Source organism: Balearica regulorum, chromosome 7, assembly GCF_011004875.1.
Source record: "Balearica regulorum gibbericeps isolate bBalReg1 chromosome 7, bBalReg1.pri, whole genome shotgun sequence".
NCBI classification, from domain to species: domain Eukaryota; kingdom Metazoa; phylum Chordata; class Aves; order Gruiformes; family Gruidae; genus Balearica; species Balearica regulorum.
Window position 1 is genome coordinate 10,737,405 of NC_046190.1, and position 26,116 is coordinate 10,763,520.

At 41.1% G+C, this 26,116-nt stretch overlaps 2 protein-coding genes across 2 annotated transcripts in view; both read left to right on the top strand.

The window, feature by feature from the left end:
- Nucleotides 1-16,932, top strand: part of ZDHHC6 (zDHHC palmitoyltransferase 6) — a 52,830-nt gene extending 35,898 nt beyond the window's left edge. The window contains exon 10 of the mRNA XM_075757902.1: nucleotides 16,778-16,932. Within this exon, the coding sequence (XP_075614017.1) occupies nucleotides 16,778-16,917 (140 nt within the window). The 3' untranslated portion in view covers nucleotides 16,918-16,932. The remainder of the gene's footprint in view (nucleotides 1-16,777) is intronic.
- A 1,708-nt stretch (nucleotides 16,933-18,640) lies between these two features.
- GPAM (glycerol-3-phosphate acyltransferase, mitochondrial) overlaps nucleotides 18,641-26,116 on the top strand; it is an 82,963-nt gene continuing 75,487 nt past the window's right edge. The window contains exon 1 of the mRNA XM_075757919.1: nucleotides 18,641-18,731. The gene's annotated coding sequence lies outside the window, so the exon portion shown is untranslated. The remainder of the gene's footprint in view (nucleotides 18,732-26,116) is intronic.

Genomic DNA, 26,116 nt, shown 5'->3' on the forward strand with positions numbered 1-26,116 from the left:
AAATGATGCACCTTCTCTTTTGAAGGTGTGCAAAGGGTATTGCACTTGCTGGACTGGCAAGTAGGCTAAGCCTGCTTCATAAGAGATTTCTTGTGTTGATTTAAGTGATGATTTTGGGTTTTTTGTCTTCATCTATGAAATGGGAGTAACAGAGCTGCTGTGCTTAATGCTGCTTGAGCAACTCAGCTGTGAGGTGAGGTATGCAGGCTGGGCTGGCAGGTGGAGCTTCTTGGCTTCACTTCCAAAGGCTGTGGATGTGATCTTTGGAAGAAGTTTGCTCCTTATGATCCAAGAGATAAGGCTAAATACCGAAGTCCTTTCAGCACTCAGTACTGTCAGGACTCGTCAAGACCATGAAGCTTGTGTTGATCCAGGCCTGGTTTGACTGGTGCTGGAATTTGACTCCTGTATGGTATTTGAAGAGTAAACCAATGTTAATGCTTTTTGCTTATGATCTTAAGTAGTCCTGATTGGGGTGTGAGAACCTGCCTGTATCAGTGGAGATGAATAAAGGTGGAAGCACCTGTGCCAACACTAATTATCATCCTAGACCACCTGATTGCAATCTCATCTAAGTTTTTAGAAAATGTCAGTTTGAGGAGGATGAGAGAAAATGAGTGGGAGGGTTCCAAACTTGGTGTAAAGAGATGATACTGGTGTGCAAGTCTCTTGGCTCCGGTCTGTGATGCATTTTGCATGTGGGAAACAAAGCAGTTGATTTAATGCTGTTATGAGGTGTGCAATAGATTCTAACAATTAGTAGTTGAGCAGATCCCCATTCAATGTAAGTGGATATTGCCTCACCGCCTCAAAAGAGCTAGAGTGACTGACACCATCTGTGGTTTTGGCTCCCAGATGCATCTTACATACTGATTGGGGGGGGAGCATAGCAGAGTCACTTGAGAAGGGAACAATGCCAATTATCCAAGCTAGCTGTTTGTGTAAAGCTGCAACTGCTTTTCCTTCTCCGCCCTTTCTCCCTGGTACATAAAGTACATGGCTTTTTACCTCTTTTGAACAGCAAATTAATCCAAGTTGTGGTGTTTTGTCACCTTTCACCTATATAGTTGCTTCCTCATGAATGAAGACCATTGATTGGTTCACCGTTAAAAACCATTCTGGGAAACTCTGAGCAGTGAGTGTGTCATCTCTGTGTGGGGAAGGTTGGGCTCTGAATCAAAAGTGTTACTGATTTGCTAATGGTGGGTAACCTTTTTTTAGCTTGTTTTGAAAGCAGGTGTGAGAAAACATCTTCACAAGCCCCAGAAGGCACATGGGTTTACGTCTTGTAGTGTAGGCTTGCCTGTGTACGTTATCTGTGTTCCTTGTTGTTTCTGAATTAGTGATGCCATAGTTTGTGACCAAAGCATCTCAGGGACCAAAGCACATGGCCAATGGCATAAAATAGACTAGGTCAGCTGTGGAAACATCATCTATTCCCAGTTCTGAAAAAGAGGACCTCATCTCAGGGACCAAAGCACATGGCCAATGGCATAAAATAGACTAGGTCAGCTGTGGAAACATCATCTATTCCCAGTTCTGAAAAAGAGGACCTCAAGGCACCTATTCACATAGGGTTTTTTTCCATAAGATTGGAAAAAAAACACTTTCAGTTAATGAAAATGTTGGTATTTTTTCCCCTCAAGACTAAATTATGAAGAAAACATGTCAAATGACATGAATTCTCTGTAGGCTAGCAAGGGATCTATGAATTGTATCAAGCTAGTCATTTTTTAAATCTCTGAGCAGGTTATAGCTCAAGATACTTATTCAAAGTATTAATTTTTGACAGAAGTGTCTGCATGCGTGTGTTTAAGTACATGATTATCCAGATTTTCTTTTCCTAGTTTTTTATAGGTGATAGAAAACTCAATAGTTTGCCTTCTCTGTTTAGATCTATTTTCCATGCTTATCTAAAGTATCACTAGTCACATTAACACATCTTTCAAATATCACACAAGCAATTTAATCATTTGCCTTTTGTGCAATTCACTGGACACTTGAATGATGAAGAATATGCACCAAAAGGGAGCAAAAGAAATGGAAAAGAGTTTTTCTTCCAGCTCCATTACTGACAGCAGGATTCACAGGCATATTTTAGATACTTGCCAGTGAACATAAAACTGTGGGATATCCCGGAATACTGATTAAAAGTGATTCTTGCTGAGGTTGTGCAACCAGTCCAAGCTGTGAAGAGAGGAGCTAAAGGTCATTACCACGCAAAGCTGCAGTTTAATCACTTCTGGGTAACATATAAGAAGCCTTTTTTTATTGGTCTGGTGAAATCTACTTAAATGCAATAGGCTGTTGAGTGATAAACATGAAACAAACTCTAAACCTTCAGCCTAAATAATTGCCCTGACAGTAGTAAAGCTTGGTGCCAGGATATTGTAAGTTATTCTTACTGTCTTAAAGCATTTGTGTAAAAGAGAGGGATGTGTAGTTAAACTGTTTAGATCAATTAATGAGACTGCAACATGTTTGAATATTTGTGGTTGCTCTGTGATGCTCAAGAGCAGCTGCATGCTTATTTTGTTGGCTGGTATGGCTGCTGCATGGAATGGAAGGATCTGACTGAATTTGCTGCTTGCATGTTACTGTTGACAATCTTGCATTCTCCTCTCTCCATGCAGAGCTCGAATGGTGTGTCCCAGTAAGTGTCTATGGTTTTAAAACCAGACAAAACAGACTTTTAAGATAACTGTAGATGTTAAATACACACAAGTATGAACTGGCACCAATCACTTTGCAGGAACTAAAAACATCTGATTTATATCTTCACTTGCTGATTCTGAGCATAACAACTGACAGATAATTCTACTGATTTTGACTGGAAACTATGTAATACTGTGGATTTACATTAATCTATTTTGGATCAGAATTTGTCCCCAAAAGACTAGTTCTTCTGAGCGCTGACACAAAAAAATATTTGGCATTGATCACTTCTGTTCCATCTGATAAGAATCATAGATGAAAAGTTAATGAAGCTGTCTCTGTGTAATCTCCAACAAAGTAAAGCCATTACTATCGAAAGCACTGAATGCCATATATTGCATATTAATTCTGGCGACCATCCAACACACATTCTGCCTGGCTGCATGGCTGTGGCAGCAAGGCTCTGATGAAAGTCTGTGGACAGATTAAATTATCAGGTCTTTTCCTCCTCTAAAGGTTAATGACATAATGGAGGCTGCTCAAATGTGAAGTAGGCAGGCACAATGGATACAAATAAGCTTAAATCCAGCTTGTAGCAACTTGTGAAGATTTCATGGTATTTAACTGCTGATGAAAATGAGAACTGCCTACCAAAGTTGAGGGTCTGCTGACATTTTGAAGCTCAACACAATTTTGCTGTTGTGTCCGTGCAGAGCTGGGCTTCTGCATCAACTCCAGACTTCCAAATCCAATCCTGCAACATGATCTGAGAACTGAAGCTTCCAATTCATTTGTTCAGTAGTTTTTCATAGTTCTGCTCTGTTATTCTGCCTACACATTTGCCTTTACCTGAACGTTTTGCTGTACTTAACCTCCCCTACTGCCAGGATAAAATGCAGGCAAGAGAAGCAGGCATGACAGTTTATGAATAGAGACTTTGACTATTGACCATTCAAACTGGAAGTAAAAAAAAAAATCGAGCAAATCTTTCTTAGGGACTTTAGACTTTGGATCTATGGACTAATAAAAGAGAAGAAAGCTAATGTCCAAAGTGAGCAATATCTGACGTGTAATATTTAGATGAGGAAAGTTTAAAGACCACTTGGATTGCTTCTAAGTGTTATCACAGTGCTGTAATTTGTTTAGGTGGCTAAACTTTTGTTGAAACAACCAAATTCCATTTATAGTACAGATAGCCATGATGACTTGATTTGTCAATGTCAATCCTGAGTAATTTAGCTGGACAAGACAGCCAGCAATGTTATTTTTTTTTCCCCCCTCTTTAAAGACACCGTGCTTTTGATGGTGAAGTAGTAAATACATTGGTTTGCTGAGATGTCTGTTACAGTCTTTCATGTGTTCCGTCTTGGACATCATCTGTTCACCTGTGCTTAATGCAAAGGATAAGCCTTGGAGTTCAGCTCTTGTTCTGATATTCTGAGGAGCTCTGATCTGACTTGGGGTTCATCTCTAATTTAGAAACTCTATAATATAGGGGCTCTTTTTTTTCCTTTCAGATGAGAGATAATGCCATTGGTGTTGATGAGTTGCCATCATAAACCAATACAGAGCTCAGCTGTAACAATCAACCTTTAAAAGAGAGCAAATTTTCTGCCTATACATTGTTATTGGAACAATGCAGAATGCCTATAATGTTCTGAAATCTTTTCTTTTTACCTGTGCTTCAGCTCAAGCCTTGACTGAGTCAGTTTTGTCCCAATTAGAGACCAAGCTGAGTATACGAAGTTCAAGATGTGGCTTGTTGTGAGATAAGGTGTCCAGTGCTTTTGTGATTTAATTCTATGGGCTTCATTAAATGCATAGATTTAAAAGACAAAAAAATTATGCTGTCTGATGAGTACTGGCATGGTCTTTAATTTCCAAAGTAATGGTATGTATTTCTTTAGAAATCTGTTAAAATATAGTTCCAGTGGTCTGTTTCAAAAGGCTTTTGAGATCATCATAGTGCAAGATCACAAAAAGAGACATTGCATTAAACTGTGGATTCAGATTTTAATTAAGCCTCTCGTTGCAGTTGCTTATTACTCATGAAGGCACTTGTGATTTGGTGCCTATAAGTAGGTTCAGAAATTTAGGGCTGTGATTAAAGTAATTTCAATAGCACATGTGACTTTTCAGAGTTGTGCGGATAAAGAATTGTCGCATTCAATTTTGTTCCAACTGAAGCTACTGACCTTGAAAAAAGCCATTTGCTTGACTAAAAATACATAGGTGTATATTGCAGTTCAGGGAAATACATCGAGAAAAAAGATAGTGATATTCAAATTCAGGCAATCAGTATTTCCTGTGGCTGAGTTATAACCCCTGGGTCATGTTTAGTAAGGGTTTGGAATGAAGTGAGGAAATGACTTTGTCTACCTGATTAATCAGTGTATGATGTACGGGTTTGTAACATGCTCTAATGCACATCTATGACATTTACACTGCAGTCACTGCAATAGACTTGCAAGAGGGCAGAATATGATGCTTTTTTGGTTTAGCTACAGCAAATATAATTCTCGAAAGGTCCTTTAGCCTGTGGGAAGTCCTGAAAAATCATTAAAGAGACTTGTCATGGTGAGCACTTAAGCACAAACATTTTGCCTGGATTTCCATTGTGTTCAAGGCTTCTCCTGTGTTTTAAGTTAGCATGTTTCTCAGATTTAACTTGCTACAGACAGAGAGGACTCTGCAATAAATATATTACAAGAACAGGGATTTTTCTTGGGTTAGGATGGCAGCAGAAGTATGTGCCAATGTAGGGCATGTAGTTGATCCTGGTTTGGTTGGGAGAGGATTAAAGGACCTGAATTTACAGCTCATCTTGTAATGATTCAAATGGTGAATGAATTAAAGATGAAACACATCCCATAAAGTTCTATACTTTTTATGACCTTGTGGTTTGAATTGCAATCACCTAGTTACCTTTGACTGATAACACTACTAGATCTTACGCAGCCCCACTGAGATGGCTATTGATATACTGCTGAGTTACCTCAAGACCTGTGTCACAGCCCCAGACAATTTGGAGAGGATTTACTGCTCATGTTGCAAACTTTTCTTAGAACATTTCAGGCCATAGCTGGGGCAGATGATTGTGTTTTGTCAGCTGCCTCTTCAGGACAAGCTCAGACACAGATTATTTGGGTTGCATCTTATGTTTCAGAGCATGTGGGATATTTCATGTGAACAAGATAAAATGAGACTCGGTCACTGTAGCAGTAAACCATGCTGGATTTGTTCCTGATGTCCAATGAAGAATATGCAGTGCTGAAAACTGTGTTAAAAAGAAAAAAAATTACAGAAAGATGGAAACAATGACAGAATAAACAGAATGCAAGAGAACAGAAAACATACTCATGTTGGCTGTAAACAGGCAAGCAGCCTATTCTGCCTTGGTAGTTTCATGACCTTTGTCACCAGTTGTATTGAAGGTCTTGGTTGTGTAAAAGTTGGAAGGTCAAAGAAAATTATTTGGGCAGAAAAAAATGCCAGTAGATGTTTGGGGCAGCCACTGGTAGCCCCTTTCTGCAGAACACTGCTGGTACCCTGAGCAACATGGAAAGCACCAAGTGCCATCTACTGCTTCTCTTGCTGGTATCTGAAGTTGTTTTACCTAGGTTGCTGAGGGTTTGGAACTTCTTCAGCTGTTCTGGTTGCATTCAGTTTCAAAGCAAATTAAACCAGCCATCTTGCATAAAAGAAGATTTGCTTGAAAAGCAAACAAACAAAAAAACCAAGCAAATAAACCAAAACTAGTATTGCCTTCATTTTCCCCCAATCACCTGCCAGACTTTTCTGTGCAGGAAGAGAATTTCTACCTTGCTTATATTATACATGGTGCAACTTCTGGCTTAGATGGAGAGAGAACAACAGTAACACTGAGGCAATCTTGCATTTCACTGCTAGGGGTGCTTGCCTCATCTCTCAATTACTGTTATACTGCATCCCATATACCCATTTGGTTTCTTTCCAACCGAAGTGTGATAAACAATACATGACAAGCTGTAAAATCTTACCTGCCCTGAATTGCAATATATATTGAGTCCAAACTCAGGATGTCATTGAAACAATTAAACCTAAATGCTCTGATTAATTAGGATTATTTAATTAAAATCTGGTGACAGGGAAAGAAGTTGGAGCCAGCAGAATAAAAAGAGGAGTAAGTGGAAAGTGTAGTGTCTGAGGTTCGGGTATACTCCCACATGGTGACAGTGAGGTAGCAAGGAAGGACTCCAGTCTGTTACAGTGCTGCAATAGCTCTTGTTCTGGTGACCCTTGCCTTGGTTAATGGGCCAGACACCTTCGAGCTTGTTGTTGCATTTCAAGCACCTTAGAACGCTTCCTACGCAGATGGCAGCCAGAAGCTGGGCTCAGCTGGCCAGATTGCCGTCAACAGTCGTTTCTGAGCAGTCATCCTTAGGTAACTTTATCCCGGCTTTTGTTTATGCCATTTATGTTTGCGATGCCAAGAAGTCTCTTAATGCCTTCATGTGTCAGGTTCAGCAGGAGAATGTTTCAGCCCTTTTGGACCAGATTGTTCAAAAGCAGCTGAGGTGGAGTATGCGTTTCCATGGTTTGCTTCCCCCTTCCCCCCCCAGTCCTGCAATTCTGCGGTTCTTTTACTTGAGAATAGTCCTTGGACCAATGTCTTCCCAATCTGAATGGGAAGTGCTGGGGTGGGAGAAGGTTTAGCCTAATATCTGACTCAGACTTGCATCTGTCATCCTCGGTAGGACCCAGTTTGACTGCTGCTTTCCAGTAGATGCAAAAATACTGTATTCCTTTTCCAGGCTTTTCTGGAGGAATGCATTGGGGGAAGACTATTGCTCTGAGGAGCCAGGGACCTCTATCCCCTCTGACATGTTTCTTCTGCCTCTGAGCTCACAGGTTATTGCAGTGCACGCATATCAAAGCATGATACTCAAATATTTTCTCCCTCAGTAAAAAAATACTGAAATTCTAGTTACATCCCAGTGCTCCTGCCGGTAGTTGCTAAAATGACATAAGACTTTGTGACAGCAAGCTGGGAAATTTAGGGCGGAGAGGAGGTTGATGATCGCTGCTTCTGTGTAAGCTTTTTGTGTTAGTTAATGTATTAATATGGTGCTCCTGTGAGTTCTCGTCAGCTTTGGTGAGACCTGCCTTTGATGTGGATTGCTTTGTGCCTGCGCCAGATCTTGAAGCATATGGCTTTTCCTATGAAGTTGATATTTTCTGTTAGGAAGTGGGAGGGAAAGGGGCTTGTTTGTTAATTATAACGAATGACAGAAGGGAAAGCACTTAACAGCAAACCCAAGCAAGTAGTGCTCTTCGGCTGTACTGAGCTCTTGAGCCCTCAGTGGTTGCTGCCCAAGGCTTTTTACAGTGAGCTCTATCATTTTCTCTTACAAGGAGCTGATTTCTGTTCAGGGTGTTTCCTACAAAGTACTTTCTAGAAGATACCAGTGTTAGAGCTGGTTGGGAAAGGGTTTTCTTTTGTCTCTAGCAGTTTCGGAAAGCTGACTGAGCTCTATTTTGCTTTGAGGATCTTTCAAACCTTAAAAAGCAAGAGTACAGTTTTAGCTGAAGAGAACTGTATTATTTTTTCTGAGATGCTGAAGCACAATGCCTTGGCACTTTCCAGCTGGGCTTGGGTGTTTTGCAATATGATTTACCACAGCTGATACAAACCTGAGAAATACTCAAACTAGTCAGAAGCAGACTGTGTCTTCTGCCCCAGTCTTGTACATCCTGGGATGGCGCTTAGGCACTAGCTCATGCTGCCTTGAGTACCTTTTAAGCCTGAGGTCGTTATTTAATCCACACTGCAGTGTGCACTGCCAAGATTAATCTCTGTACTATGGGACGATACTGTCTTTGAGGCCACTTGGAGCTCCTGACTGTTGCTTCTTCTTTGGCACACAGCCTACTCCTTTCTTAACCTTTCAAACACGAAACATGCTGTAGTATGGTTTGCCCCAAGACTCTGTTGTGAGCTTCTCTGACAGTCTGTCTGTGGCTTTAAATGAACTCACTATGACTGCAATCACAGCATTTTGACTCACTCTGTAGCAATCCAAAGAATATGCTTCCTGGTAGTATGCAATAGGAAGGCAAATGCTAGAAAATACTCCTGCAACACCACATCTCTGTTTATAACTGGAAACATCCAACTTAAAACCTTCCTTGAGTCAATGATGACATCCAAGCAGGGCCCATGTCTGTATTGTATAATGCAATCTGTCCCTCTGATTGCAGGAACGTGCAATAAATGCTCTAAATTCTATAAATGTCAAATCAGCAGCATCAGTGAGAAATGGATCCTTAATTATATGAATATTTGGCATATAATTCTGAATAACAGTGGAACACGTGAACAGTGTTAAACTGTTCAGTAGTTTTGTAAAGACTAAAAACTGCTTGAACATAGTAAGCAGTATCTGCTCCATATGCTGTGTATACTCCACAAAAAAGACTTGTCCTGTGGTAAAACCCTTTGTTGTCCTCTTCTGGGTGCTGAGATCCCAAGCTTACTCATGTTTCAGTCCATGGTGTGGGGCACAAGTCATTGCAAGACTTCCTCCTGATACGCAGTCGCCTACCGTACTTAATTTTAAACACCCACAAATTGTCGTAAAGCCTTTGGTGTAAGTAGTGTCATTAATTATTTCATATTAGAGTAATACATCCAGATCCCAGCTTCTTGACCAAATGTAAGGAGAGGGTCCCATGTTCAAAGGCAGAACAGAAACTATTGTAGAAGGTGTTTGACGTCAGCCTCCCAACAACGCTGCAGAAGAGCCCAGGAGATTCTGCCAAGTGCTGGAAACGATGAGTCTTTCTTTACTTTCCTTCTCTTGTATTTCATTCAAATGTGGTGCACGGTGATGCTTTTAATTTTTTTTATTTTTTGCAAGAAGACACATTAGGAAACACTTCTGTAACACCCAGCTAGATTTCATCTCATTTGCATTCTCTTTATCTCCAAATTTTGCAGTCCATGTTTGTTTAAATAAATAAAACCACACACACACAAAAAACCAAACCACCCAAACCTATGATGTTTGTCTGGGGAGGTATATCCAGTCAGTATAGTTGATGGCTTCACTTAGTTCTATGTAGTCACTGGTGTAGTTTATATTCCTTAGTACTACTTCATTATTTAGAAAAAAAATTAGCATCCGTGCTGTTGCTGAGATCCTCCTTTTTTTTCTTGTGGGTTGCAGTGCTATTCGCTTTCTTCCAATCTTGCAGTAAGTCCACATGCTCTTCAAAAGTACATACCAGTATACAGTGATTCATTATCTCACAGGTTTCCATGTATAAAATAGTTTTCATAAAAGTTAGAAACTTAGAATTTCTTCTTTTCCCTGTTCCATCCCCTTTCTTTTTCCCATCTCCACCCCCAAAGTCCAAACGCACAAAGCAAGCGATCATTTAGTAGGTGTTAGTTAAGACTGGTACATGGAACTAGGTGTTCTAGAGAAGATACTCCTCATACATAAAACTGTAAAAGTCTCCTAGCATCTTTTAATGAGCTTACTACGGAACACCAGAACATGCATTATGTCCCAGGAGAGAGCAGAAGAGATCAACAGTATAACTGAAGTCTTAAGTCTGTGGCAGCAGGGAGCTGTTAACATCAGCTAAGCACCTTTGCCCAAGAAGTGGACAGAGCAAACAACAATTTTTATTTAGTCTTTTTGTCTTCAGTCACTCACCTCTTTCAGTAGAGTATCAGTTGTTGTTTCTGTATCGCCTTAGCACTGTTGTTAGCTTCTCACTCTTTGCTATACAATCTGCTTACTCAACCATCTTTTATACTGCGACAGCTACACCCTCACATAATAACAACTTGTTATTATGCAGTGTATTCACCTTAGTGACTTACCCAGCCTACTCACAAACTTACAAACCTGAAAACACTGTTTTAATGGGACACTGCCTACCAACTGTTTTTCTAGTCTGTTAGTGATATGTTTTATGTGATTACAAGATCACCTCAAGTATGGCTTGCAAAGATCCATAGCAGATGGTATAGATTTGCTATAAATCTATATGGTGAAGAAGATATTTCAGTCTGAAATTGATTTTTCCTGTTAAATCACAATGATTTGGAAAAGAATTTTCTCAATGAAGCTATTTTTACAGTAGAGAGTTTCCGTATGCTTTTCAAACGTTGAAACTTTTCTAATGGAGGTTCAGTGCCCAAAGTTAAAATAGAGTTTAAAACTGAAGAAATAAATAAACTTTTCATCCAGAGAGCCCTTGTAATTGTTCGTTCCACTCATCTTCAGACAATACATTTAAGTGATTGCTAGTTACATGGATTTCTACTGGAGGCTGCGGGAAGTTCCTCTCAATTTTTCTGCAGTTTGCATGGCCTGAAGCTTGAGCAGTTGCCTGTTGCTGCAGAGATTGTTTTTCTTTAACAAACTGTGGGCTGTGGCTTTTTGCTCCGAGGGATCTTGCTGTAGTGTTTTAATAAGCCTTTCTACTGAGTCCAAGTAGAGAATGTCCAAGAGCAGCTAACGCAGCTGTGCCTGCTCATGTCTAGCTTGCTGGGCTCCTGCTCAGGTTGCAGGGAGTAATACACAGTTCTCTGTGCTGTCACAGGGTTGGTGCCAACAGCATGACATGCTTCTGTGGAAGACTGATTAGCTTTCATCTTGCAACATTTTTGTTTGCTTAATTACTTTTTTTCATTTCTTACTGACCTTCTTTTCCCAAGCAAAATGATTTTATTTTATTTTTTTAATCAGGGTCTACTTAAGGACAAAACTTGTTCAACCCCTCTGAATTAGTGGATATAAATCTTGATACAGAGACACATCATAGCAAAAAAAATGACCCATTGCTGATTGCATAAGGGTTTCTTAGGTAACACATGAGCCTATAGTTACCTCTGTTTGTCCTCTGTTTTCAATCACTGCATCCTCTAACTATCCTGCAAGCTCTTCAGTTTCAATATTGTCCCTTCCAGTGTGAATGTCAGGTCAAAACCACTGAAATTTGGTCTTTGACCTAGGTATTCCAATAATATAAAGAACAGCAAAGTTTTGGTAGAGGAAGTTAGAAAAGTATATGATGTGGGTTAAAGACCTGGGGGAAACTATAACTATAGCTTTTTTCTAGAGTTTAATAGGCACTGTGTGAAAATCTTCCTGAAACCATGATGGTAAGGAAGACATCCGTTTGTTCTTGATTTCAAAATGGGAAAGTAGTAATATTTCCTACTACCTAAGGTGTAGGAAAAAATCCTGAAGGAGATGTTGCTATGAAAAAGTCAGGATGTTCCATAGGGCATAACACTGCTCAGTAGCTGAAAATCTAGAGTGCGTTAACCACTGAACTATATTGCAGGGTGTTTAGACTTCACCTGTGTGAACCAGCAAAGAGAATGTCTGTGTGTTTAGGTCTGAGAAGCCCCCAAGCCATGTTCTGATTATTTCCTGCTCTGGAGTGAATTTCGTTTGCTGTATTCTACCCAAGGATAACAGCAGTAAATCTCAGCCCTGCCAGAGGGAATAAAGTGGTGTGAGCAATATCACTTTCCTAACAGCTGAAGACATTGGCTCACGTTTGTTGCTGAAGGTACAAGAATGCTGCCAGATGATTGAATCATGAGGATTAAAAGTATGCTTTATTGGTTCACCTGTACATACGGTTGGCTGGCAGACTTTCTTTCATGAGCAGTGGAGAGGCGGACAGTCTACAGGAAAGCTTTTTACTGACAAAATTGCTCTCTGGACAAGGAGTTATTTGGCTGTATTGTAGGTGGACAGTCTACAGGAAAGCTTTTTACTGACAAAATTGCTCTCTGGACAAGGAGTTATTTGGCTGTATTGTAGGTGGAGTTGTGGAGGATAAGGATTATCTTTCTAATATAAAGATTATAGGATCTCTGGGTTTTGCTGTGAAATGCTCAGACTGATAGCAGTGAAATGTTTTCTTCCCCTGGTCTTCCCTGAGATTAGCACCCATCGTGTGAACTGGTTACATGGGTGCTCAACTATACTGGGAAGTTAGCAGTAATTTGGCAGCACTATTATTTGTGAGTCTATATAGCAGCTCCTATGGAACAGCCATTTCAGCAGGCCAATAGAAATCTGCAAATTGCTCATACTTTTTGGAGCTGATTGATACATTTACATTGAACTTTACATTGAAAGTTGAAAGCAGCTTTGGGAGTGGAGAATAGAGAGAAAGGGGGTTTGGCCATTACGTGTAAGCAGTTGGAGAAGCGATCATTGCCAGTACCACGCATTCCTGATAAAAGTAGCTTTGAACCATATTGTTGCAGATAAAAATGGAGATAAATCAGGAAACCCTTCTTCTCTGTAATTTTGTTCTTTTATGCCATAACTGTACAAAATTAAAATTTATATGCTTCTAAGTTGCAGTCATTGGCTACTTCCCAATGTACTCAGTAGACCTTATTCCATTGGTTATCAATGACACAAAGCTGTTCAAAATCAGCCTTTCAAGGTTTTCCCAAGGAGAAAGTATCTGGAGTTGAGGTTTTGAAGAATATTCCAAATCTAGTAATACCACACATATGGAAGTCTCCAGAATTTGGGCTCTAATCTTTGCATTTTGGTTTGTTCCATATTCTTGAAGAACTTAACTGAAGAGCTGGGGAAATACCGTTATCAATGGATTTACTCCGGGTATGAATTTGTCCTGTAAAACACAAAATCACAGCTCACTAAGAAAGAAAGGAGTGTAATGCACAGCACTTTCTTACCTTCCCAGGTAAAAAAATCAAAGAATAAAATTCTGATAAAGCCAAGTTGATTTGTCCGTTTCTTACTAAGTAAGGAAGGAGTGTAATGCACAGTACTTGTCTTTTATACTATGGGATATAGAAATGAGATAGTGTTGCAAGGGGTGATGATATCCTAAGTGCATATTTGGTTTTTAGCAGTAAAGAAAAACATCCAAGTTTGTTATGGTTAATATTCAGGTGTTGTGTAATAAACACTCAGTCAAAGGCTGTCAGTTTTTGAGGATGCATGTGGTTGCCAAAGACTATAGCATTTCCAAAACCATGTGGACTCTGTCCTTACTGTTAGCTGTTCAAAGGACGATTTATATTTCTCACTAGCCCTTGCAGAGAGTGTGTGAGGCTTTATAAACAGGAAATGTTCCTCTCTATGCTAGAATGCAGATCAGGTATTGTGCTGTTAGTGAATGTGGAAAACTGCTATTGTGACTAATACTGCAACCATCCTCTTTGCAATTTGTTTTACGGATTCAGTACGTTACACGCTTTAGTGCAAGTTAGAACACTCGGCAAGGACTACTGTGTGCCAAACACTGTGACACAAACGGCATCTCCATCCAGAATAACCAGTAGCTTAAAAATGCAGTTTAGCCACACAGAGCAAAACCCTGAATCTAAATGGATATCTGATCCAGTTGTTTTTGGAATATCTCTAATTAGGATGCCTGTACTCAGGACCATTTCATTGCAGTCTGCATCTGAGCTCCGTAGGAATCTGCTGTGTGCATCTTGCAAATGCACAGTATTTGGAAGCTGTGGTCATGGAAGACCTGTCTCTTTCTTAGTTTCCAAACTCATTGTTATGTCATCTTTGAAACAGAGATGTATTATCTTCTGTCATGTTACCTTAGAAAGACATATAATTCTACATTGCAGCGATAGACAGCCCGAGCACAGGCCATTGAGTCTAGCTAGGTAAATTATAGACAAATAAATGATCTTTCGACAGACTTCTTGCTGGTGCTGTACTTGGCCCCAAGACCAAGTGCCGCTTTTCCTTTGCGTGGTGCATACCTAACTGTGCAGGAGCAGGACTTTGCTCTACTTACTGTAGATTAAGCATTCTGCTCTTACGTGGGGAAAGGGGAGGAGAAAAGTGTTCACGTGTGAATCTGGGAATATAATAAACTCTGACCTAAATCACTCCCACGCATAACTCTATGATCTTTATGGGTCCCTTCCAACTTGAGATACTGTATGATTCTACGTGACTGCACATTCAGTACTTAACAGGATGGTGCAAATCAGAGCAGTAACTTTCTGTCCCTCCTGAACTGCAGAAAGTGTCACAAGTCAGAAAATGTATGTAAAAGCAAAAGATCAGAAAGAAGGTAGAAAATTGTCCTCCTCCACCCATTTAGAGTGAGGTCAGAGTGAGAAGTAGGAAGAGGAAAAGGCAGAAACTACACTTTATTAATTGCCACAATGGTGGGGGGTTGTGGTTAGAAAGTGGTCAATGCAAGGGTGGGGCCCGTGAAGAGTTTTGGGTGAGGGGTGCCTACCTGCCAGGCAGTGATTTCCAGAGTGGAGCAGGAACGGAGCCCGCACCGTTCCACCTGGGCTTTCTGGGACACACTGTTCTGCTGCCAGCCGTGACTCACCTGTTTGTGCAGGGCTCAAACCATCCCTGCTTATCAGCAGAGTTAATGCCCACTGTAACGAGGTGGTCTCCCCACCCACCCGCATTCTCCAGACACTGGAATAATAGAAATAAAGCCTGTACCCGTCTCTCTTCCTTGGGAAAGCTCTGGAGGCAGCAGTTACTCCTGGACTCTCAGATGATATTGATAGATATTGTCACTAATTCTGGGCATGAAAAATGGGATATTTTCCCTGAGCAAGGCAAGGAGGGCAACTTTGTTCTTGTTACTGTTGCTTTTCTCCATTGGAAAATTGTAACTTTTTCAGAAATTTGGAAAAAAAATGGTGAATTGACTTTTTTTTTTCTTGAAAACTCCCACAGTTTTGAAGGAGGGAGAAATACCCTCTTCCATTTAAAAAAAAAAATGGGAAAATGATCTCTTATGTAAGCTTCTTCTTTGGAAGCTGCCAAATTCCAAGATGTTAATGGAGTTCTGGGTTTTTAATACAACATGGACCAAAAAAAAAAAAAAAAAAAAAAAAAAAAGGTGTTTTAATAAATATTTTACAGCTTTTTAGTGAAATATTTATTTCAGAAAATGAGTTTTCCTCCACAAAAGGAGAGGAGAGAGAACAGGAGAGGATGGATGAAGCTGTTTCTTGTTGTCTTTAAATGTCACACTGACGTCTTGTTTGCAGATGTTTCTGTGCTGGTTCTACCCATTGTCACTCAAGGAAATGCTTTTCACAGGGATTTTCTATCACTCGATAGTTTTGGTTTGATATTATGGAATAAATTATTTTTCTGTACGGCAGAGAGGAGCCTGCGGCTGGCAGTCCTCTTGCATTAAAAGCAAGCCTTTCTTGTATTACCTCCAGGCAGTTTACTTTCAGACCACTATTAGCGGGTAAAATATGGTGGCAGTTTCCAGCTGCCACAAAGCGCTTAATTTTCCATCACCACAAGGTCTTTAACTGATCATCAGCCAACTGATATTTAGCAAACAATACATGTTTATCTACTCAATTACAGCCCAGTGGGCTTTCCAGGGACACATTTGTGGTTAAATTCTGTACACAAGTGTTTGCTACGTGGTGACAAATTCAGTTTGTGTAATATTAGTATTGATCAGTAGCTCTGTTTGTTCTGTGACAAACTGGAAGGGAAATGACTGTATGTGCTCCTTCACTTCCCCTTCACCCTAGCAATCTTTTTTTTTTAATCTGCAGCTCTTCAGTTGTCCAGCGATTATGCTAGAAGTTAAACAGATCCATTAAATGGGAAACTTGGCTTTGTTTAACAGTTTAAGGTCAGCAGCAATGCAATAAGTCTACCTTAACATTTTTTATTATGTACTTATTGGTCAGTAGGAGGAAATCAACAAATAAACTAAAGCATTAAAGTTCTTACAACCCAGCAGTGAGCAGACTTGGGCTTCTAGCCTTTTCCAGGAGGTTGATCGGATTAAATGTCGGAGTTACTAATTGCATGCCAGAGGAGGGGCTTAGTTTCTAGTTTTCAGGACATATTTCTAGAAGATGCATGGAGAACAGCAGTGTTCTCCAAGCCTACAAGCATGTGTTTCTGGTCACTGTCGGCTCTCCTGGACAGTCTACTAAGTATTTAGGTTTTTTGGAAGAGGGCTAGGAAAGACTTGAAGGGACAGCCCTTTCACGGCTCCCTTTTCTCAGAGAAAGAAGTTTGACATTCTGCTTCCTGCTTACAGCACTTGCCTAATACGATGTTCTAATTAAGCCTCCTCCTTTTCCCAGTTTGTGATTTCCTCAGATTTGCATGCCTGAATAAGTTTATCTCCAACCGAAGTGCATCTGAGGCACCTGAGTGTGGTTTTCAGTTCCCAGGGCATGAGGAATCCCAAGCTCCATGTAAGAGTGACATAGGACATTTCTAGGCATGTTTTTGTTCCTTCCTACTTGAACAATGATACTAGCTAGTTCTGGATTTGGTTTGTCAATTATTATGGTCTGGAATCACAGCTGCATTTGGGACAAAGTTGTAATGTATTTCTTGAAAATGAAATGTACTTTTAACTGAAAATTATTTGGCAAATACCAAACCCAGGCAGCATCTCGAGGCTGCTGCATTTTTGTTGCACTTTGGTTTAGGTTTGTTGGTTACAGTATGTTCTTACTTGGCCGACCTGCATGATGCAGTCCTGCTGTATGCCATGCCTGTAAAGGAAATGTTCAGTCATGGGGCTATGTCTGTAAAAGTTAAATGATGATAAGGACATCTGAGATCAACGAGCACTTACTGCAAATCTGAAACTGCAATAAAATCCATTTGTATGGTAAGCATTCAGTGAGGTGATTTTCCTGGTTGTATACAATTGAAGTTAACCAACAGCCTGCTTCCCATCACAGATTGTAGTTGGAGGGGTGGTTGCAGGACTTGTGAGCATACACCAGCTATAGCTGTATTTTGAGGTAGTAGCTAAATGTACTGTTTTAACTATCACTAAATGAGGTTGAGATCAGTACCTCCAAATTGGATCCAGGCAGTTCTGACAAAATAGCCTGGTTACCTTAAACACTTCTCAGAATAACCTTTTGTTTTTCCATTTCACTCGAGGTCATTATGAGATTGCTGGGTTAGGGAGAGGTACTGCTTGAGGGTAGGCAGGCAGCAGAAGCTGAGTAAGGCGCAGTGATTTCATAGTCTGACCAGTTGCAGCAGCATCACCAGTTACTGGCTTGGTGCCAGTCCTGTGTGGTTCAGATGGTTCATCAGCCAATATGCAGGCTGTCCCCTACCTGGCATTCTAGGAAAATGATTTTTGAATGTCCGTTGTCCTTCCCTCCACTAATAAGCACAGGAAATTCAACAGGAATCTGTTTGTCCTGGGTCTTTTCCATTAAATTACAAACCTTGCTGGAAGACTCTCAGCAGGTCTATAGTGGTTGGTGAAGACTGCCCTTATTTAGTCCAAAACTGGGAATAAGAGTGTGGATGTCATGCTTTGACCAAGCTCTTTAACCCAGTTGCTCTGGAGGAAACATACTTAGAAAGGCTGCTGAGCAGAAGGGAGAGATGTGGCATGAGAACGGGAGCTGTAGCTGCTTTTGGTGCTCACCTCCCTTGGAATATGCTTTCTTTTCTTTTGAACATGCACAAGCACAGTGCACCTTTGAAAAAGGATGTAGTTACTCCATCATCTGTCCCAAGTCCCTCTAAAATCCCCTTTTGTTCCTAAGGACCAGCAAAAAAGCCAGTATAAGGATCAGGAAAGCAAGTCTTGTCCTGGAAGCTGCTTTAATGCCTTCTCTGGGCTTTGCTGGGAGCTGAAGAGTGTTCAGGGAGCACAGAATCCTCAGCCATATCACCCCCAGTAGATACCACAAGGTCTTTCTGACAAGAGGGTGGCAGCTGATGGAGAAAGAAGTACGGCCACTTCTTCGCCAGCCAGGAAAGTACCATGTTTGAGATAGTCATGAAAGTTGCTCTGCTGTCTCTGCAATAGCTTGTGGAAGGGCTTTGGTGTAGCTGGAGCCTTAGATGACAAAGCAGTTTGGTGTGTTCCCCTACAATTCATAAAATAAAGTAAAAATGAAAGAAAAAAGATAGTAGAAGTGGATTCTTAAATACCTGTCTGCATCTGCCTGCAGTCCAACAAAATTGCTTCCATCAGCTGGCTAGATGGCTTTGCTCCTGAAGACGAGCCACTTTGTGGACTTCATCGTGAATATTGCCAAACTTCAGTTACAAGTGAGTAAGTTTGAGTCACAAGAACTGACCTGCCAAGTACTTTGGGGAGTGAGGAAAGCATTGCTCTTTTCAAAGATGACAGTGTCTTTTTATAAATGTCAACTAATGGAAGTTTGTGGTGTGCACAGACACATTAAAAAAAGAAGTGTGGGGGGGAAAGGAGGGTGTGTGTAAGTGGGAACTAAGGCTTAGAAGGATTCAGCCTTAAGTTAAAGTTAGTGTCTTTCAGAGTTGGTCACCAAAATAAATAAAGTTGAACCCTGCTTGATTAATTAGGAGCCCTGAAAACCAGGGCATGTAGATTTGAGATTAGTCAAGACATTACACCAATGTTGTCAAAGATGTCCTCCGGTCCAGCTCCATGATCGTCACCAGGCAATCCTTCAGGCTGATTTTCAGAGGTTTTAAGCCCCTCCACTGAAACCCTCTCTGGGAAAGACAAGGCAAGGACAGCAGCGCCGGCCGAGCCCAGGTAACACCGCACCTCGCAGGCTCCGGGAGCCCAGGTAACACCGCACCCCGCGGGCTCCCCGAGCACTGATGAAACCAGGTTCACGGTTGCTCTCTGCTGCCACAGTGGTGCAGAGGTGATGAAGTGCCGCCAAAGATTACATGACGGCGAAGCAAGCTGAGTGTGCTGCTGCGTTAACCGTGTTATTCTGCAATAACGCCTTGCTCCACATCCCTGTACCTAGAAAATCTTAATCCTGATATTTTTATAAACTGTAAGATGTAAGAAATGCCAACAACCGGGCAAGTTATGCCCAGCATTCAGGTGACAATTACAAAGGAATGAGGATCTTATTTCACTCTTGGGATGGAAACCTGGGCATGGTTATATGCTCAGTGTCTGAGTTAGTGCCCTGGGACATAGTGTTGCTTTTAATATCTGACCATAAATAGAGCGCTCCAATGGCAGAACTATAGCAGGAGAATTGTCATCCTGTCTTTGAATAGACAGAATGTCTAACCTGATTGTTCTCCTGGGGTTACTGGAACCAATTTGCTCTTGTTTTGTGGTCAGTTCTGGTTGTTGGGGTGTAAAGTTCACTTTTTCTAGAGCCTCTCCTCATGACTGTTCCATTTTTCCTTCTCCTGTCTTTTTTTGATCTATCTTAGGCTAAAGGACTTTAATGTTATCCCAAAGACAAACTTCTACAGCTATATCCTTCCTAGCATTTGAGTTTCCTACTTGTTCTTTTTATTCTGTTTGCACAGCCAAATCAGGTCTGGGTCTGTTCTTAGGTACCACTTGGCTGGATTTAGGCATCAGCACCAAGATCAGCCTGTGGCCTCAGTCACTGACGGATGTCTGAAGGTTGACGGGGCAATGCCATGTAGCTATAGCAGAACCACAATATTGTGTAGGCTGGTGGGAAACAGGTTCCTCTCCAGGAGGGAAAGTTTGCTGAATGGAAGAGAGAGCTAGCAAGGAGTTCTGAAGCCAGCGTTGTCAGATAGTTCAAAACAAGCAAAATAACAATCTTTTCATACAATGCTTTCTGGAAGCGTGTATTTACATCCCAAAGGAGCTGTATTTGCACTGAAACATAGAACACCTGACATGAGTATAGACGGAGTGATGTATCTGTCTGCTTACTAAAGATGTCACCTTTCATCTTTGAAGGCTTGTATGGATTTTGATCTTTTGATAAATATTCTACAACATTATAGCATTTACCTAAGCTTACTAGTAATTCCTTTATTGGATTTCTAATGCTAGATGGAGATCATATGATTGATTGTAAACTCTCTTACCAAAAAGCTAACCATGTGCACCCCTCCAGCTCCCCCCCCACCAAGCCCAAAATTTCAAGCAGATCAGCAAAATTCCTTGGCAGTTTTGTATCTGTTTGAGCAACCATGGCCATTCTTTCTCTCCAGTGTGTCTAAAGCACTCACATGACATCTTCTTGTCCATTGTGTATTTGAAAGACAATTTCTCCTTATTTGATATTCTTATTTGTGTAAGTTCTGGCACTAATTCCTACCAGTTCCCTGGTGGCATGCAGTCCTCATCCTGGAAGCTTTCCCAAGTAAGGAGCTGGAACCCTTTCTAATAAAGACACATTCCTTTTCTTGTTATGCACATTTTCAATCAAATATGGGTAATTCTAAAATGAGAATAGCCATGTGAGGACTTGGAACCATGACGAATCATACTTGCTGTGTTCAGAGATTATCAGCAGAATCAAGGACCTACAGCCTTGCTAGTATGTGAAGTGCAATGCAAGGATCGTCACCACGTTAAGAGCTTGTTGGGATGAAAATACAGAGCAGAGACTAATTTTCTTCTCTGTGAAAAAGTGGTCAAGAGAAGCAAGCCATGAAAGGTGAGTATTGCTCACTTGAGAAGGGTTTATTACCACAAATAACCTGACAGGTATAACAAGTGTTTTGTAGACTGTGTGAAATGTGCAGGAGTTTGTTCACCACTCAAATGCAGCTGTTGTAGAGAAGGAAAATAGGGACTGCTCAACAGCCCACAATGACAATGTTTGATGCTCTACAGCAGGAAATGAAGACAATTAATACCCAGTTGAAACCAGATGTCATGTCAATTAGGCAAATAGTAAGCCAGCCCCCCCCCCTTTTTTTTTTTTTTAATACAGACTATGGTTGCTTCAGGCATCACGGGTGATGGAGTGTCTCCTGTTTAGTTTTCTGTATCTGTGGTCAGTACTCTCCCTACTCATTTCAAATGCTTGTCTAGTCTCCTCTTGAAGCAAAACAGGTCATATTAATCTTGCTAAAACATATAAAAAGCCTCAAAATAAGCTAAAAAGATACAATCTATGAAAGTGCTTCATCCTTTGCAGTTGTGCTTACTAAAAAGTAGCTACCCCTGATCTCCCCTCCCTGCAACCCCTTCTCTCAGGTAATTGCATCTTATTCCTTTCAATATCTTAGTATTTTATTATATAATAATCTGTGATAGAATTTGGCCAGGATGCAAGCCTACAGCTTTGTGTCTTGCAAGATAGCTGGATGTTACAATAGTTGTTATAGGGGACCCTGAGATTCACTGTGTGTGTGTTGTGTTGCTTTTGCACTTTCTGTAAGCAGCTGCTCGTTGTTACTGTCAGAGGCAGGCTTTTGAATTCAGTGAACCTTTCTTCTGCTCCAGTGAGGCCAGTGTTAAATTATGCCAGATGGGAAAATTATCTTTCAGAATTATGTCTTCCCTCAGCAAGCTACGCCTTTAAACTAGTGTGAGAAATGACTATGTAATTAGCAGTGTATGTAGATTCTGGAGAGACATGAGGTAGGAGGACCCAAGCATGATCAAACTATGGCACCTCATGAAAAGGCCTGGAATATGGAACAGGCAAGTCATTCGCTCCCTTGCCGTGAAATCCAGCCACCAGGAGGAAGCTACTGGAATCTGAAACAATATACAATATGCTGTGTTGCTTTGTACCAGATGATAAAATCGTTGTATATGGACAACATGGTGAGCAAACTGGAAATATATGTTGATCATTTGAAGGGACTGGTGCAGTTGGTGGCAGAGAAAAGGAAGATAAATGAGCTCTTGTCATCAATGTTGCCTCATTTTTTTGACTGATGCTCTGTACAAATGTGTTGCTAACCAAAGTGTTGTTCTAACAGGCTTGAAAATAAGAAACAAAAGCCAATGGAGAATTCAAAGGAATATCAGAAGCAGGAGAAGACACAGGAAGGCAACATTGGTCAGCGCGGTGGGCAGTGATCTCCATGTATCTCTTCCCTTGATTCCTAGTGAAGTTTTGGAAAATGCTTTCAGTAACTGCGGCCTGTTTCCAAAACAAATCAGGGAAAATGAAGGCAATGGAGAACAACAGTGGTCACCAAAGAAATTAGCCCTTTTCCTCCTCCTTTCTAGCTTCACAGGAGAGAGTGGCTCATTGCTTGGTGGAGCTGCAACTTCTGCACTCTCAGCATCCCCCTTCAAGTGGTCAGTCTCCCAAGTGACCTGTACAGCCTCTTCCATAACATTCTTAAAACATATGGTGTTTGGCACTTTCTGGCTATCGAGCCAGTAGTCATGGAATAGCAAAGCTTTTGTCGTGACTCTTCTGCTGGTCTTGGAGAGGCACCTCTGCTGGAATAACTCAGTAGGCTGGTTAGTAGCAAATGCATTTTCACTATCTATTAATGAGTGTGAGGAGGAAACTTGTTTCTCCATCTGTCAAGGAAAGTTGGGAAGTGGTTGAAGATCTCCCCTAGGAAAGAAGACTGAATAAAATTTTGGTTTAGTCCAGTGAAGGACCATTGATACAGTAACTTCAAAACTTGTTTGGGTTTTTTTCCCCCACTTTTCTTTACATTTTGGAAAATCGTTACTGTAGGATTGAAAGTTCAGATTTATTTGCACCCTGCACCCCACATCTAGGATATGCAATAAGAATAGTTGCGCTCTTTTTGTTGCTAAAGGTAGAAACCACTGGTGATGCTTATATGGTGTCTAGCAGCCTACCCGTCCACAGTGGGATCAACCACACAGAAGAAATAGCTATTATGTCTGCGAAATTCCTGCGTGCTGTGATTAGTTTTGAGATAGGCTATACATTCAGAGAGAAGCTGAAACTGCATTATTGGCCTCCACAGAGGTACACAGCCCGAGTCTGGCTGGTTGTGAGCTGGGGCTGGAGGTCTGGGTACATCAGAGGGTAAGGATTGCCACCCATCGAGGCATGGTGGCACACCTATCACAACTGTGAGGTAAAATCTGTTGGTGTAAACTTCCTTCCAGGTGATTAACCTCTGAGTTTTATCTTATGTTTGCTATGGGTGCTTGTGATTTCTTACTGTGGGTCACCGGTTACATAATAAATTGTGTTTCAGATCCCTTAAATTTGTTGTCTTGATTTCCTGTATATATGGAATTTCTCTTTCCAATACAGATAAAATAAATGCAAAATTTGCAAGTTTTCTCAATTCACAGTTCATTCTCAGAAGGATCAGATCAGGATACATATTTTTCCTTGATTACTATTTCTGTTGTTCCAGTAACATTCCCCTCTACCGATCTGACGTGCTCCCCTGCCGTGACCTGCTCATGTCATTCTTTCTGCCTCAGTTTTTCTCAGTTTGTAAAGGACAGATTAAATCTTCCATATTAATCAGTTACTGGTTTTAGAGTACTTTGAGGTATTCACTAAAAGGTGCTAGCACAGAAGTGTTGGGCATGAAGACAATGAGAAGTGCTCAGAATGCTCTTATCAGGGCTTATTAATCACTGTGTAAATTTATAGTGCTGTGCAAACATTTCACAGTGATAAGACCTCGGCTTTAGCATTAGACCTCAGTTTTAGTGCTCACCAAGGAATAGGATCTACGTGCCCCACTTCCCGTTATGCAGTACTGCATCATTTGGACTCTGCTGGGTGTGCTTATGGAAAAGCAGCATGCAACCTAAACCTGCGAGATCATCTCAAAACATATTTCAGGACCATGTTACTGACAAGTGTCTGCTACCTATTGTGGCTTAATTGTCTTAAAAATAAGGTCAATATGATATACATCCTGAATGTCTGTGTCTTAGGCATGTTGACATGTGTTGCTGTGTTTGCTCTCAGAAGAAAACCGCTGACGTTATTTTCCCGTTAGAGCAGGTGAATGTAAGCAGAAAAGCAGACTGTCTTGCAACAGAGTGGGATCCCTTCCAGTGATGTTTTGTGTCACAGTGTGTAAATGCCCAGAGAAAGCCAGTCTGTGGGAGGAGGGTGTTAATGTGGATGAAACCACACGCAGAGAAAATGTAGCCGGAGAGGAGGCACAGGCTGCTCAAAGTGAGAAGCAATCTGGGAAGGCTGGAGACTGGTTGCACTACAGAGCAGCAGTTGGCATTGCAGGTTGGCTTCCTGTAGGGGAATTTAACAACATTTCTCTTAGAATTTAGAACTGGAACATGTCTAACATAATTGCTTTTAAAGAGCAGGCTAAGACATTAGGTGGGTACTAGGTTTTCCTTGTAACAACAAAGTAAATAAAAATACTGGAAAGCAGGCTGATGTCTATGCTTCAGGGTGCAATGCAGCTGCTGATGGAGCTCAGGACACTAGTCTGCCCCTTGAGTGCCTGACTGCAAGAGTTATTGCTTATTTCTTTCCGAAGCCACTGGACTTGACATTTGCAGGGCCAAAATGATATGCTACATGAAAGAGATGTGGGGTCCAATCAATCAATAGCTATTTTTTCCCCCTGCACCTGTGAGTGACAGCTGGCCTTTGGATGGAGATAACTTGAGAAGATTTGATCTTCAGAACAGAATGAGGAGGTTCACCCCTAATATAGGCTATATAATTCTGTGATGTGTTTTGTATGTATCAAGTCATGGCTCTTATGATACTATTCTGAGATAAGTTGGGGTTTCCCTTGTCCCTGGCTGGGACATTTAAACACAATGTCATGGATTTACAGAATAAAGTGATGAAGTTGGTGTTTAAATTAGGATTAAGATGGGGAGTTTCTATACACGCTATCTGGATCTGAGACATTGCCTGTGTTTATATTGTGTAATATATTGCCAATGCTGGCAGCATATGCAGTGTTTACCTCTGTGAGCTACTGAGTTGAGATCCCCCTACAAAAAGGCTTGCAGCCCCTTCACTCCTTTCAGGGCTGAGCTAGCAGAGGATGCACTAGGTTGTCATATCAGGTCAGACCTAGTCTGGCATCTCTGCAGCAGAATCAGTTGCACATCCTCTGGTGACCAGCTACTGAGGATTCGTTCTCAAGTTTGGATTTGAAATTGTAGGACCCCAGCACAGGATGTGAGGCATAAGGCTTGACTATAATTAATTCTGACTTGACATCTCAGAACCTGCTCCTTCTTTTTCACTATTGGACCTGGGGTGGCAGGAGTGGAAGGAATCACGGTGCCATGGCACTGCTTGTTTGGGGACGCTAAATATAAAGCGTCAAGGATGGAAAGTACCAGCTTGCATGGGTGGCATGCTTGCTGGTTGGTACTCCTGAGGATTTTGTGTTAGATCTGACTCACTCTTTCATTGGCAATTTCTGTTGGACCTTCTTAATCGTTATTTGCATCTGCAGTTACTGTCAAACAAAGGCCACCCAGGTTAATGGTGTTTACCATTTGCAAGTAAGAAGTGAACTGTATTTAATGAAGAAAATATTGTGTAAATATGTGTCACTGTACTAGCGATATTGTACTGCAGCCTGTGTTGTTGTTATCTTGATACCTGTGTGTGTTCATTTCTCTCCTACTTCTTGCCATGACCTCGGTGGCCTTGTGCTTCAGCGTTGCAATGCCAAACTGTGAGAAGAAAAGCATGTAAAAACTCATGCCTCATTAGAGTTCATCCAAATGGGAGGAAGAATTGGGACAAAACCAAACTGTAATCTTTGGGAAAACAAATGTTGGATTCTAAACCGGT